Source organism: Urocampus carinirostris, chromosome 4 (assembly GCF_059441175.1).
Source record: "Urocampus carinirostris isolate Australia breed hairy pipefish chromosome 4, RoL_Ucar_1.0, whole genome shotgun sequence".
Taxonomy (NCBI): Eukaryota; Metazoa; Chordata; class Actinopteri; order Syngnathiformes; family Syngnathidae; genus Urocampus; species Urocampus carinirostris.
This window is the reverse complement of record NC_142352.1, coordinates 25168872-25184676: the sequence shown is the minus strand read 5'-3', so window position 1 is coordinate 25184676 and position 15805 is coordinate 25168872. Positions and strand designations below refer to the sequence as shown.

Genomic DNA, 15805 nt, shown 5'->3' with positions numbered 1-15805 from the left:
ATGCTGGATTTTGCCGACCCGAAAATAACAGACTAAAAGGAAAATATACTCCTGCATGTTACTATGACAAAAAGTTCATTTTTTTCTTGGTCTTTTTTGTGCGTGTATGTTTGTGTGTTTTTGCAATATGAATAGCAAAATAAACAGAGCATTTACAAAAAAGAATAAAATAAATAATGATTACTGGAGCCCATCCCAGCCATCTCTGGGCAGCTGGCAGGGGACATGAGATGAGACTTTTTAAAGTGAAATAAGAAAAAAGAAATGTCTGATATGATATATTGTAAATATATGTTTTAGATTTTTTTTTCTGTATGATATAATGATTCAATTGTAAAATACTATAAAGTTAATACTTGTTTATAAAATACTTAAAAGTATACTCATTTATTTAAAAATATATTCATACAAGAAAAATGACACGTATGATTTTTTTTATAATTTTTTTACTCAATTATTTGGATTTTCTCGTGTATACAAATGTATTTGATAGCACAAAACAAAAATATATAAAAGTCGGAAAGTAGCATTGGGTGCGGAATTAGCCAAGTAGACATTACAACAGTATACTGCAAATATTTTGCTGCTCAATGTTATTGTGATACGTTTTTTTCTAATACTGTTACAAAATATTATTTTTTCATTACACTATTAGAATAACTTTAGCCAGTTTCTTAGCACTACTTTGCCTATGTATCCTACCATCCTTTATTCTTCTTTAAAAGTCTTTATTCCATGTTTACACTGGATTCATGTCTAATTTTGTTGCATACAACATTTCACAAAGTTGATATCAATGACAATAAAGACATTTTTATTCAATGTGAAACCAATCATATTCCATTCTGAACAAAATCAAGAATGTCCCTCTTTAATTTTAACCTGTCCCTGAATGAGCTGCATTCAGTCATCACTTCAACAACAAAGAAACTATACTATTTTCTCAGAGTCCATTGTTTTGACTGATGTGCACAGTATGAATCTGCACACAAAGTCTTGTCCACCAACTCAAACCCCAGAGAGGCTTTCGGTCTTGCGGCAACAGAGCTCCAATACACTAAGGAGACTCGCTTGCCCTCGGCCAGCCTTAATGCGTCCAAACAACAACCTTTCACGTGCACTCCATGAAATGGAGCCCCACCTGCTCTTTCGACCTCCATGCATGACTTGGCTGAGTTTTTCCTACCTGAGTGATCGCAAATAGTACGCCACGTGACATCTGGCCGGTTGCCTGACGCGATCTCGCAAAGGGGGGGTGAGGTCCATTCGGAAATATGGCTGCCGTGACAAGATTTGAAAATATTTCATTTCACGCCGGGATATCTATTTTGGAGCAGGAGCTGACGTGCCGCCCGTGGGACCCTAACTGCGGTGGAACGTTATTACCCGGGAAACATCCATCTATGTGTGATATTTAAAATATAAGCCGGTACATAAGAAGTGACTTAATAACGGACAGCGGCGTTGTCGGAATCGCTTTGTTGATGTCAGCAGAAAAAAAACAACTAAAAATAAGGTTAGGTGTTTTGTGTTTTTTGCCAGACAGTGACGGATGATATCCATTCCACTTGCAGTTAAAACTTCCGCAAGGCCAAACAAACACTCATCTTCCTGTGGTGACTGTACTTATGCTGACCTCTCCTGACATGGATTGCATTTCATACAAATAATGCATTGTCAGTCAATATACAAAATGCACACACCAGTACATGTAGTGTCAGGTTCTATAGTAAAATCACATTACATTCTTATTATTAAAATACATACATGAAAACAATAAAGTACAATCAAATACATTGAACATAAAACAAATACATATACATAATATGGTGACTTGAAATACTTTCAAAATTATCATGCTGTGAATCCCGATTTGTCACATTTGCCATGGCGCCCAATTGGCCATGCCCGTGTGGGGCCAGATGCAAATCTTTGACGGATTGGCTTCCCTTCTATTTAAGCTCAGTGCTCTCACTCACCCTTTGTCAGTCCGTCAACGAACCTCTGTACCCGCAAGACGTGGGTTTAGACTCTGTCCGGTTTCCTGCTTGTGTCCTGTCCGGTATTCTTCCGGTCTATTTTGTCCTGTTTAATTTAGATATCCATTTTTTTATATCAATCATGTCTGTCCCGTCCTGTCCGGTATCGACCCTATCCGTCCGAAATCTGCTCGTGCAATTGGTATTGATCTCGTCGGCTTTTGGCTTCCTGTCATTCCACGCCAGACTGCTGCCCTACGTCTTCTCCCCGACGATCGCCGAATCACTGCCGTTTTGTTTAACGTGCATGACTGCCCAATCTCCCATAAAATATAAGCTTGTGTGAAAGATGTCACGTATTTGGGATCTCCTCCTGTTCCGGTTCTTGACACTTTCTTGTTGTTATTATTATTAGTATAGGGAAACAAAATAAAAGGAAACATGGTATGATCGATATTAGATAGATAGATGTATAGATAGAAATTTTCCAGACTGAATGGCGAACCAAAAACCCCAAATTCACCAGGACGTTGAAAGTGTGCCTTATAATCTGCTAATCAAAGTACGCCTGTTTTATTTCAAACTTGCTCTGACCGTCGTTTCAATATTATGTGCCTCATAGTCCGGTGGGCCTAATATATGGAAAAACCTTTCACAATATTTTGGAAGTAACACCTCATTAGATATATTGTTTTCCCTCGTATTGCTATCATTATTTTATTAGACCAACTGTTTTTTCCTCGTATCATTTACATAATTGACCTCCCTCATATGGATTGGCTTTTCACAAACAAAACATATTGAAAAAAATCACTCTCGGGCAAATGTTTTTGTATTTTGAAGTCAACATGCTATTGTACAAAAGAATACAATTAAAAATCAACTCCATAGCCCCTGTAATGCTAAGAAAATCAGCAAGCTGATTGCAATATAATTTCTGTTTCTGTAGTTTTTTGGTTATTTAAATAAAAACTCAACAATAAAACAAAAACAAATGTGGTCATGTAAATTGGTTACCGTATTTTATTGACAATAAATCACTCGAGTGTATTATTCACAATAGAGCAAAACCTATATAAGTGGAAATAAGACCTCACATCATATAAACATACATACATCATGCTCGTTTTTTTGCGCAGAAGAAAATGATGGTAATGTTCACCATAGAGGAAGAGGACGGTAGTTTTTGGTCAAAAAAAAATATATCTGTAAGTTTGTAGCATGACATAGCATGATTCATGCGAAGAAATGTCTCTGACACTAAACGTAAATGGTCTGCATTTATATAGCACTTGTCAAGTCAATGAAGACCTCCCAAAGCGCTTTGCAATGTTTACACTTACCCATTCACACACACACTCACACCCACACACCAATAGGGAGTCAGCCATGCAAGGCGCCTACCAGCTTATTGGGGGCATTAGGGCATTCACTTAACGCGGAGGGGCCAGGAATCTAACCTGCGACCTCTTGATCTCAAGACAAAAGCTCTACCTCCTGAGCTAATGCCGCCCTGTATAGATTTTATTGGTATTTAAGTTGCATTGAAGACCCTAACCTTGTAATAACATAGTGATGACATAGTAATAACATGATAAGTTATTGTTTTAGAAAATGCAGATCAAACTGGGTGCTCTTTGCGCCAATATGAAACAAAAAGTATCTATCAGCTTCAAAAGGTTGGGGACCCCTGCACTACCCAGTACGGAGATATCCGTTGGTAACATTCAACACAGGGTCCCAGGTTTCCTTAAATGCATTGAATAATATTTATACAACTTTTGGAATATATGAAACACATTTTTTTAAAGTTCAATCTAGCAGACATGGGACCAAGTCACACATGTGCAAGTCTCAAGTAAGTCTCAAGTCTTCACCTTCAAGTCCCAAGTAAGTCCCAAGTATTTTTTTCTTGGGCAAGTCAAGTCACAAGTCAAGTCCCGAGTCTTAGATTGCCAAGTCCAAGTCAAGTCACAAGTCATAAAAACAGCGACTCGAGTCGACTCGAGTCCAAGTCACTAAGTCTCAAGTCCCCATGTCTGCAATCTAGTGATGAAAATGTTAAAACTACTCCCATTTTTAATATTATCCTGCTGAAAAAAACAAAAAACAAAAAAAACAAATCAAAAGCTCCTCTGCGCCGGGTAATAAAGATGTTTTGGGAGCCTTGATTGACGTCTGATTTTCAAGACTTTTTCACTTTGGAGACTCTCAAAAAAACAGAAGCGAAACCGAGCAAACAACACGTGGCGCGACAGTCAGCTTGTTCCCCCAAACCACGGCGAACCGCTAAAAGTGAGGTCGCGCTTATACCGTTAAACCTTCACACCCCGCAAATGGAAAAAAAAATGCCAAAGCCAGGTTGCGTTTTTATTTTTTATTTGCTTTTAATACGTGCTCACAGGCAGCTGTCAGTTTGAGTGGCAGGTGGCAGAACATTTCAGGCTGCACGTCTCGTCGCTCGGGCATGAGGCTGTCAAGAATCCGGAGAAGAGATTCTCCTGCAACTGCTGCGCTCCCAAGTGGTTTGCTGCTGTCGGCCTGTCTTGAAAGTGCTTTTTGCAGGAGAATAGGTGGGGTGGGGGGGGGCTATTCTCATAAGGTCCTTGTGGACGTCTGCCCCTGCCAGGCATCTCGGGGAGTTTCCACGGTCATATCGGGAGAAAATGGAAATGTTACAACTCAATTCTTCTCTCCAAGAATTGGAATCCGACCATTACTTTTTTCTTTTTCATTTTCTTTTCCAATCAAATGTCGAATGTGGATTTTAGTCTGCTGAAGCTTCATCCCAGTTTACGATTGGAAATGTACCACATTTTCTAGAATATAAGGCTCACCCGAAGGCAAGAAAAGCTTTCACCTTTTGGTAAGATTGGCCATTTTGAAGTCAAAAAGATGACCTACAGGACCTTGCAAAAGTATTGCCCCCTTAAGATCTTTCTACATATTACCATATGTCAGGTTTTAAATGTAAAGATAAAATAAACCACTCAAAACACTTTTTAGGAATCAAAAAACATGAGAGACACAATCGTGACAATAAACTAAATGTATTTAAGATGTTATAATGTCTTAACAAATAAAACATTGAAAAGTCGCTGTTGCAAATATATTGACGGCCCCCTTTGAGTTAATCTATCCATCTACCTTGGTCATATGCCTCAAGGGGGTTGACCGACACCAAGACAAACACAGACAACAACAAAGAAAATTAAAAAAAGGGGAAAAAAAATAGCAAAAAAGACACACAAACATGTTTGGACCATGGCCAACCCAAATGCCCAAAAACCCAAACAAGTTAGGCACCTCGGCACCTAAGTTGGTCATGCTTTCGTCCCTCCAGATGAACTGGGACACAAGAAAGCGGCCATGTCACTCGGGTCGGGGTGACACAACACGCTCTTTTGTTCAACAGCAGGGCCCGACAGCTTTCACCGGTTTGCCCCTGCCACATCATACGGGTGCCCTGCCCATCCTTAAGAACGCGTCCAAACATCCCACTATCCTTCTATAACATTGAGTTCATACTTTGTACAATTTTATCTTGCTGTGATTACAGCCTTAAGTCTTTTGGGGTGTCTATACATTTTGCACACCTTGAAACAAAAATATTTGCCCATTCTTCTTCCCGAAACAGCTCACGTTCCTTTGTGTTTGATGGCAATCATTTATGCACACCATTTTTCAGATCTTTCTACAAATGCTCTTAAGTATTGAGGTCTGGAGTTCGGCCTGGCTATTTTAACAACTTTATACTGTTCATTTTCAACCATTTCCTTGTGAATTTTGCTCTATGTTTAGAGTTGTTGTCTTGTTGGAGCCTAAAGTGAACCTGTGGTCTTTCATAGGTGTTTTGCAGACTCCACAGATTTTCTGCCAGAATCACCCTGTATTTGGCTCCATCGACTTCCCATAAACTTTAACGATTTTCCAAGTCCCTGCTGAAAAACAGCAACCCCAGAGAATCACACTGCCACCACAATGTTTGACAGAGGGTTAGGGTTAAGGGTTTAGGGTTTAGGGTTTAGGGTTTAGGGTTTAGGGTTAGAGTTAGAGTTAGAGTTAGGGTTAGGGTTAGGGTTAGGGTTAGGGTTAGGGTTAGGTTAGGAAGCAATCTTACTTTCTCAAGGTCCCCCCCAAAAAAATTGGAGGTCTATGGGAAATTAAGTTTCTGCACTGGCCATTCAGGAAACTGGAGCGTTTTCTTGTCTTACCTGCGTTTGTTTAGTCCATCTGGAAAGAGAGTTCTCTTATCCAGTGTTTTTCTGCCTTATGTCTTTCTCCTTGTGTCCAATTGCTGTTTGTCTGTAGGCCCAATATTTCTAATGCCTGTAGTCCATGTTGAATGAAGTGGGCGACAAGATGTGTGTTACTTTGTCTGATGTTCCTAATGTTGTAAATGTGTTGTGCCAATCTACATCTGATAGAATTTCCTGTCTCTCCTATATATTTAATGTCACAGTGTTTACACTTTATGACATATATACAGTTTTCCGTAGTAGGTGTGATTGTTTTTTTAATTAGGTAGTTTGTGTTGGTGACGGTGTTCCTAACTGTGGTGGCTTGTTTGTAGAATGTGGCCCTGCGTTTGTGTTATGTTGATTTCCGGTAATTTACTTAGGGTTAGGGTAAGGGTTAGGGTTAGGGTTAGGGTTAGAGGGTTAGGGTTAGGGTTAGGGTCAGGGTTAGGGTTAGACATGTGCTGTGTTATTCTTGTGATCTGGGCTTTTCTGCTAAGGCTGCTGCCCCGCGACCTGATCCCCGATAAGTGGAATCGGATGGATGGATGGATGGATGGATGGATGGATGGATAGATGGATGGATGGATGGATGGATGGATGGATGGATGGAGGGAGGGAGGGAGGGATGAAAAGATAGATCGATGGAGGGATTTCAGTTTTTTAACGTTAAGTTTGAACCCTGAAATGTGGGGCGCAATACTTTCGCGAGACACTTTACAGTCATTTGGCATTCGCTCTGCTGCGATATCATTGACTGTACCAAGCCTGGTACAAAAAGTGAAAATAATTTCCCTAAAGGGAACAGATACATTTTTATTTTTTTATTTTGTCCTCCAGTTGCATTCAAAGTAATGCAATTGTTTGCAATTGTGATAAATGATATTTTCTGTTTGATCAATCAATGAAAAATTATTGCACTCTTTTATTTATTTTTGTCGACCCTAGCCCTTATGGTAATTTATATTCCGTGTGCCTTTTAGTCTGGTGCACCCTATATATGAAAAGAAAAATCACAAAACTCTATTTTGGGGGGTGAGCTATATAATCCGGTACACCTTATAATGCGGAAAATGTAGTGGTCAGATTGCACATAAGGATTCCAGGCAGTGTTGATGTTTCAAAGATCGCAATCCGAAAGAAAAATGTGCGTGTACGTCTCGGCTCAGCTCGAGAATTGGTGCCTCGCTAGGTTCCAGAATTCAAAGGAAACGATTTCACAGCAAAGAGCAGCACGAGAAAAAAATGCTCGTTTTATGTGCAAGTCCACTTTCAGAGCAAGCTCCTGGTGCTGTTGGATTTTTTCTGGACATTTTTTTATTCTTCACACAGTTTTGAAGACTTTAAAAAGGCTGCTATATGAAACCACTCAGAAAAATTTACCTGTACAGAAACTCAACATGGTTTCAATACACAATGGGTAATGTAAGTATTCAGAACCATTAAGGTATTTCACTCTTTTTGTCATTGCCAACAATTGCCAAAAGGAAAAACTGTTCATTGTATACATTCATTAGTATACATTCTGCATCTCACATTGACACGAATATAAATATTTTCAAATTTATTTAAAAAACACATTGTATTACATGTTCAGACATTCATATTTATACATATATAATGCATGTACAGTATTATAAAATGGTGGAGAATATAACAATACCGGATCGTAAAATAATTAAAAAAGACTGTGTTCTTTTCCGTGAGGGAATATTTTGTTGCATTGTATAGGAGCAGGAAATATAACAATTCTAGATGGTTTGAAAAATGATCAATTTTGTAATATGAATGAAAAATCGAAAATTTGCCGGATTGTTTATGGGTATATTCTATCGCACTTCATTGGGAAGGGCGATTTGAACATATTAATTAGTACAGCAATTAACATTATTGTGATTTCAAAAACCTGAACAATAGTTACATTGTCTCTTGGGCCTTTACTGTTCCGTTCCAGCAGTCTCTTGTATGGATTTATTGCAGAATTTTTCTTGGACTGCTGCTTGACGCACTAGCGAATAGCATTACTTTGGTGGCTAGCTTTAGAATTCCATTAGAAATTTATGCTAGGTAATTCGGCAAACATATTTACAACGTAGAGGTCGGTAACTGGCCTAAATTCTAGGTTTATCCGAACGAAGTACACCTAGCAGCAGCAAAATTCTAGAATAGCTGATAAATAGTTATGAATAGACATTTTCTATATACTTGCAATTCATTTTTTTACAATCTTGCACACTGGTGTTGGTGATGGTTCTTGGGAAAACATGTTAGTCCTGGCTTTAAGGGCCCCGTAGCGCCTACCAAGGGACGGAGGTCAAAGAGGTGGAGGCCAGCGTGAGACGATTCAGTTGCTAATGCTAGTTCCATGGACCTCAGCCACTAATAATTGGTTGGTTGGATCGCTTAACCACTAGGATCGTAGAGGCACCATTTCCTGTAGTGTGTCTTGGGCAAGTACATACAGCCGGGTGCTCCCAGGCAAACGTGTTTCCACCCGGGTCTCGGACCAGGGTCCTTTTGCATGTTCGGCGAATGTGTTAACCACTGCACTACGGAAACATACGCTATAGTTGTGGACATGGTCGTTAGCCAGTAATGCTTAAGTATTTGTGTTAATCCCCCAATGTACAATCATGACAACTTTTTATTTAAAACATGTCAATACATTTGTTAACTACTCACAACAAATGTTTGGGTAAAACATCAAAGGCGAATCGTCAGAAATGCACTAATTTGTTGCAAATTGTGCCAAAGAATCCTGCTACAAATAAGATTGTACCGGTAGTTTTTTTTTAATTTTAATTTTTTTAGATTATGACATTATTTTTTTTGTTGCAACATTTCCTGCCACCACTGGCATTGGATTGTTAATCATACAAATGCGAACACAAAAAGTTATAAGTTTTACAGTGAGGTATTTTGGATGAGCGCGAACGAAGAAAATGGTGATACATGTGTTAACCAGTCCCAATGTATCAAAAAATTATTATTAATTTGAGATTGTTTTTTTTTTTTTTAACTGTGATATTCATTTGCGGGCAGCATGGCGGGCAGGGGTTAGCGCGTGTGCCGCACTGTTCTGAGGTCATGAGATCCTTCTGTGTGGATTTTGCATCTTCTCCCTGTGCTTGCGTGGGTTTCCTCCGGGCACTCCGGTTTCCTCCCACATTCCAAAAACATACGTGTCAGGTTAATTGCCGGTCCAAATTTTCCCTAGGTGTGAATGAGCGAGCTAATTGTCTGTCCCTGTAGGCCCTACAACTGCCGGCAACCAGTTTAGGGTCTCCCCTGCCCACTGCCCGAAGATAGCTGGCTTGGGCTCCAGCACCCCCGCAACCCTACTGAGGATAAGCGTTGCGGATAATGGATGGATAGATATTAATTTGCCTTATTTTTTGTCATTCTTTGTGCCATCGGCTTTGGATTGTACATTATACAAACGCAAACACTAGAAAACAAGTGATTGAATAGATCACTATTGACATATGTTCAGAATTCAATTTTACAGTGAGAATTTTTTAGATTTTTGAATAAATCCTGCCAAGTTCCCCGTCAATCCACGAAGCCTGCGGTTGGCATTATTTATTTAGTCCTACCATTCCTCCTTCGGGAGGCGTCATTGATTGTTGACAGATCCCAAATGAGGTTAACAAAACCGCATCTCTTTTCCTCACACAACAAGCACTAATGGCCTTTTAAACATGGCGAGTATGTCGTTTCCATCAGGCTCGGGAGCTCACGGTGTTCTTTCTCAGACCTGAAAAATCCTTAATGCCCCATGCTGCTTGTGTAATTATTCCTTGGGCGCTAATTATAGATTTTCGTATGGAATCCCTTCTTCTGTGCTCTGGTGTTTGCTCAAGTGTTTTTTTGTTTGTGTTTCCTCCCCACAGGTACTTTATCGACCGGCACACGGACCTTGAGAGGCAGTTCAACATCAACGTTGATGACGGAAAGATCACGCTAGCCAAACCGCTGGACCGGGAGACGGATATGTGGCACAATATTACCGTTACCGCAACTGAAGTCCGTAAGTTGACTTACCTGGAAATATAGGGTTTCCTCAAAGATTGAATACACATTCTAGCAGGTTTAACAACTGAACCCATAGAACCAAGTAATGGCAATGCAGTAGTAGTACAAACACAATTTAGAAGAAGTTGGCCATCAGGGCCTGCAGAACCTTCTCTGCTGGCCTCAAACTATCCGAATCATGTGATTTTAATTATATTTTGTCCATGGATACTTAAAAAAAATAATTCAAAATCATCTATCAGCTTATTTTCATCACTTTTCTCCTGTGTGTGCTGCTTCCAGATATGTGCTTTCATATTCAGGCGTTTTAACAATAACATTTCAGCCATTACTTGTTGCTAGGTTCAGAAATATACCTGGAGAACTTCACAATCAGCTCTGCAGGACCTGTGGCAATAAGTGTAAATAAAGCTGTGGGTTTAGCCAATTTGATTACGATTCAGCAGAGCCAAGGCCTTCTAGCTGGCATTGGGAAACATCACGGGTTTCACAAACTATGATTGTCTAGGGCTGAACGGTAAGCTGAAAAGATATATCCCCCGTGGCCACTGCTTCTGTCATTTTCAGCCCTTGGATAAAAACGTATAAGCTAGTCGTGAGGCAAGTATTTCAAAATCATCCGCCCATGCATTATGATACTTTTTCAATGGAAAAGTTACATTACAAGATTAGTCCATCCGCTTAATGCTTGCCACTGCATTTCCATATGTCCAGTAGCATTTTAAAGTACATGTCCTTTCTTCATTGTCATGTGTGGCTGCCATCACTCTGTGAAATGGGTTTAGTTTATGAATTGAAAAAAAAAAAATATTGAGTTATCAGCTGCTAAAATGGGTTTAGATTTTTGTGGGACACCCTGTGCATGGAAAAAAAAAAAAAACCATACGGATCTTACCTAAGTATAGGATCATTTATTCTTTACACATTTTACTACTTTTGAGTATATTTTCATATTCATACACTTGATCCACTTTATACTTTGCACATTTTAATATTTTTTCAGTAATTTGTGGATATATATACGCTGACTATAGACTCAAGTGCCACACTCTACCCCCACAATACAACTCTTCTAACTGTTTGGGTTACTCATGTTGATTGAAAAAATGGAGCCGACTGACTAAGTTTCAATTTTAATGAAATTAATCTATGGCTGAGTTCCCACTAAGGTGGGTAACAGGGGGAAAGTTTGCCTCCCTTCCCATCTCCACCTACTTGGGTGGATTCAAGTCATGTTTTGATAGGTGGATCCACCTACCCCTCAGTCTCGTTTTCCTGCCGGACGAAGGATGAGCACTGGCTCCCAACCATTTCATCCACATCAATGAACTACATAATTAAAAATGAAATACATGATTGCTTCCTCCATAATAAATCCTAAATGCAATATAAGGCTGTGTCGAATTAATTCGGGTGGGAAACCGTGAGCACTACCTGCTGGCCAAATCCATAATCACAGATTCTGAACCAAATTAATATAACTCAAATATCTTTTCTCTCTATTTCTTTGCAATTTTCAAGACTTTAGAGTATTTTTTCCCAACATGTAGTTCTCAGCACTTTGAAATCGTTTTCATGAGTTTTTGTAGTTGCACCATACTTTTCAGTACTTTTTACGACTTTTTCAAAACTTACAGTGCTTCTTAGGATTTTTTTTTTCCTCTTGATGCTTTTTTATATTTTTGACAGTTTGTTAAGCTGCAGTCAGTCTGTTAACCCCTGCTGTAGACTGATTGGTTGACATTGATAAATGTAAGTAAACATAAACTGCATGTCGTGTTCAAATATGAGGGCTTATTCCGAAATGCCCCACACGTGTGTGTAAATGTGAGGAAAACAAAACATGAAAAACAAATATTGACCATCTCAAAACTTGACCTGACTGAGCAAAACCAACGTAAAACTGAGGCCAGTCTCTAAGCTTTACCTATTCATCCCAGCACTGTTTTTATAGTACCTTTTTTGAAAGTATTTAATTGTAAACGTATCTTGGAGTGCTAATCTCATGTCATTGGAAAAAAAATATTCACTACATATATATTAGTCGTACCGCGGCCCTACTGAGGATAAGCAGTGCAGCAAAAGGATGGATGCATTCTAAATCAAATCAAGAGGCTTCTTTTGTCACTGGTAGCCATGGAAACCAATACATGTGGGGGAGCAAACCCCAAACAAAAAAAACCTGACCTGGAGAAGGATGGCCATCTCTAGGCTGTGATACCAGTACGACCCAGGCGTTTAGGGGGTCTGATCCATGAAACCGTGACATAACATATATATATATATATATATATATATATATATATATATATATATATATATATATATATATATATATATATATATATATATATATATATATATATATATATATATATATATATATATATATATATATATATATATATATATATATATATATATATATATATATATATATATATATATATATATATATATATATATATATATATAGTGTATAAAGAAGGGATAGTGATCCTAGTGTTCCTCCAGTTGGATATCTTAACCCAGAGCCACTAAAACGTATCCATTGAGGTGTTTTACTTTGGTTTCAGTCGGTTGCTACGATTGTGCAGCCGCCATCATCTCATTTTAACATCTTCATTCATCTCACTCTAAGCTCGGTGGAGGTAATACGCACACCATTCCAAATCAACGTTTCAAGCGAGCCAGGGCGGGATTGTAATGTAAGGAGGAGAAAGGTAAGCCGTAAAGAAGGGGCTCAATTGGCAGTGTGGCAGTGATGGATGGATTAAGGGCAGGGACGAACACCCTTCTCCCTCCATGACTCTTTTCCCTCCTCACCGCAGCACTCGAAGAATAGAATGCGATTAGTCCGATGTCGACTGGCAGCTCTTTCGTGGCTCAAGACGGGAGCCAATCAATGAAGGCTGCACCGTTATGCCAGTTTACCAGTAATGAAGCAATGAAGTAGAAGCTGGGTTGCAGTTGAGACTAGTGAGTTAAGTTTAGGGTTTTAAAAGAAGGCATTCCGTAGCCTATCAGCATTTTTTAATAAACTTAAAGGGATACTTTGTCATATTTGACCACTAGATGTTGCTGTATCGTGCGGTGCAACTGAAAAAGAATGCTACAAAGCATAATGAAGAAGACAGTTTGAAGTCAAATTGGAATTAGAACTCGTATGCATCCAACTCAGGCGATCATAGGCGACCATAAAGTATCTAAAAGCAATTCAATAATTAACAAAGCCAAATTCATTTTAAACTATAATGCATTGTATTTATTATATTGTTCTCTAGTTCTGCCATACTTAACATATTGTGCAGAAGTCTGGGGCAATAATTACAGAAGTTCTTTCCAGCCCCTTTTTAACCTCCAAAAACGTGCAATTAGCGTCACGGACCAGGGTAGGAAACAGGAAAAAGAACCCAATAGCGTAACATATTCACAATTTATTGGGGAGAGGAGGAATCGACGGTCGCGGAAGTGCATTCAAATCCGAAAAATAAAAGTAGTCAAAAACAAACAGATCAGGCCAAGTATAAAACAGGATCAAACGCAGGCAGATTCACAGAATAAGGCATTCAACACAGAGTTTAACAGAAGTCTTGCAGAAGTCTCACAGAAGTATCACAGACGCTCAGACAACTACCGGGTCAAAGGAACGCATTTAAGTACTGCCAAGGAACAATCAGTCAATGCATCTCAGCCGGTGTCCATGGGCGGGGCCAATCGGGTGCCGTGGCAACCGCGACAGAATCCGTCGCCACTCGGCTGGGACCAACGGGCGCCATGGCAACCGTGACAATTATAACCATAAACAGGGTAGGATATCGAGATCATACTAATATTTTATCCCTGCAGTCCAAATTATTAAAATTAGATGATTTAGTAAATTTTTTCACTGCACAACTGCTATTTAAGGTCCACAAAAACCAAGTGCCAGAAAACATCCATTAATTATTATTTCGAACGAGGAAGATTATAACTTAAGGGGCTGTAGTGAATTCATAATCCCAAAGGTGAGAACCACCAGGAAAGGTATATGTGTGTCTGTTTGTGGAGTCAAGCTTTTGAACGGTTTGCAAGATGAGGTCAAACGGTGTCCACTTGTTCAGGTTTAGATACAAATAAACATTACAACTTTTGTTACATCATTGGTGTATTTGGTAGGGAAGATGAAGGAGTAGGGAATAGAAGCATTTGCTTCATACTACCTCTTTTTTGTTCTGTTTTTATTTTGATGTTCGAATAAAGTTTCCATTTATTCATTCATTCATAGGGGGCTACCTGGTGCCCACGACATAACATTGGGGACCCCTGCTGTATAGATTTTCAAGTCAATTTCATTCTGCTTGAATCGATGCACCCCCATCTTCTAAATTAAAAACACCCTTAACCTACCCTTGTAAAACCTCATCTCAGGCACCTTTTTAAGTCGGGGATACCGCAATGGCACGCCTTCCCTATCCCCGCCCCCTTCCTTCTTCCCCCCTCTGGCATTAATCCTTACAAAGTCTCAATAAGGTGTCGTGAGCTATTGCTATCTCCAACCCGCAGTCACTCAGCCAGCAGGCAGGCTCGAGATGCACGCCCGCCAGTCAAGATGTCGAAAATGCCGGTTTATCAGAATGAGACGCTCCACTCTTTACGCCGGTGGGACGATCCATCCTCTACCCATGCAAAAAACACAACATTGCCACAACTTTCAGTCATCCTGGCAATTAACGTGCACTCCCTTTGATTAAGCGTGAGGAGGTGGAGACAGACAAGTTACAAGCGGAGTACATTTCTATTCCAGTAGCTCGAAGGGCTACATTAAGCTTTATCGCGACATACAGCCACCCTGAAACAATCTGTATGCAAATAAAAGCCTTGCGTACGGGCAAAAGCTGTTTGTAGCTCTGCCGGCAAAGATTTTCCACCTCGTCAGTGACTTTTTTTGTGCTTTGCAGATGTTCTTTAATCTCCAAGGCGTGTCTGTTTGAAAAAAAAAAAGAGTGTTTACTCGATACGTGTTAATGTTCCAGCGCAGAGAGACTAGTGAGCTGTTTCAATTCAATCAAAACTTAGCAAATGAGTGTGCTTTAATGCCTCCACGGCGTAAACGGTAATTGTTCTCAGTGCGGTTTTCAATGTTAACTTAATGTATACTGCTGAGGAAAAGTCTTGGACCAAAGTAGTCCCTTTGTTATATATTGTATATGATTACTACTAGTCCTTTTTGGGTTCATGTCCCTAACTTTGGGTATTCATATCACAGCAGATGATTAAGTGCATCATAGTTTTGTAATATTCTATAAGAATAGGAAATGTATATTTGTTTATTTTAAAGCCACTTATCCTCACACGAGTCGAAGGGGTGCTGTATCTCTTCCTATCTTTTGTTGGGCAGTGGGAAGGGGTACACCCTAGACTGGTTGTCAGCCAATCACAGGGAACATTTATCTCACACCGATTCCTTGGGACAATTAGGTCTTTCCACCCACCGGTAGCTCAACTGTTAAATTCCTTGCTTAACACAGAGGGTTTTAAGGTTCAATCCCAAGTTAAAGCAAATTTTTAGGG

The 15805-nt window shown here is 39.5% G+C and overlaps 1 protein-coding gene across 2 annotated transcripts in view; it reads left to right on the top strand.

The window, feature by feature from the left end:
• cdh8 (cadherin 8) overlaps positions 1-15805 on the top strand; it is a 228626-nt gene that overhangs the window by 192846 nt on the left and 19975 nt on the right. For both annotated transcript variants that reach the window (XM_088333954.1, XM_088333955.1), the window contains one exon: positions 10111-10247. In XM_088333954.1, coding sequence (XP_088190080.1) covers positions 10111-10247 — 137 coding nt within the window. The remainder of the gene's footprint in view (positions 1-10110; positions 10248-15805) is intronic.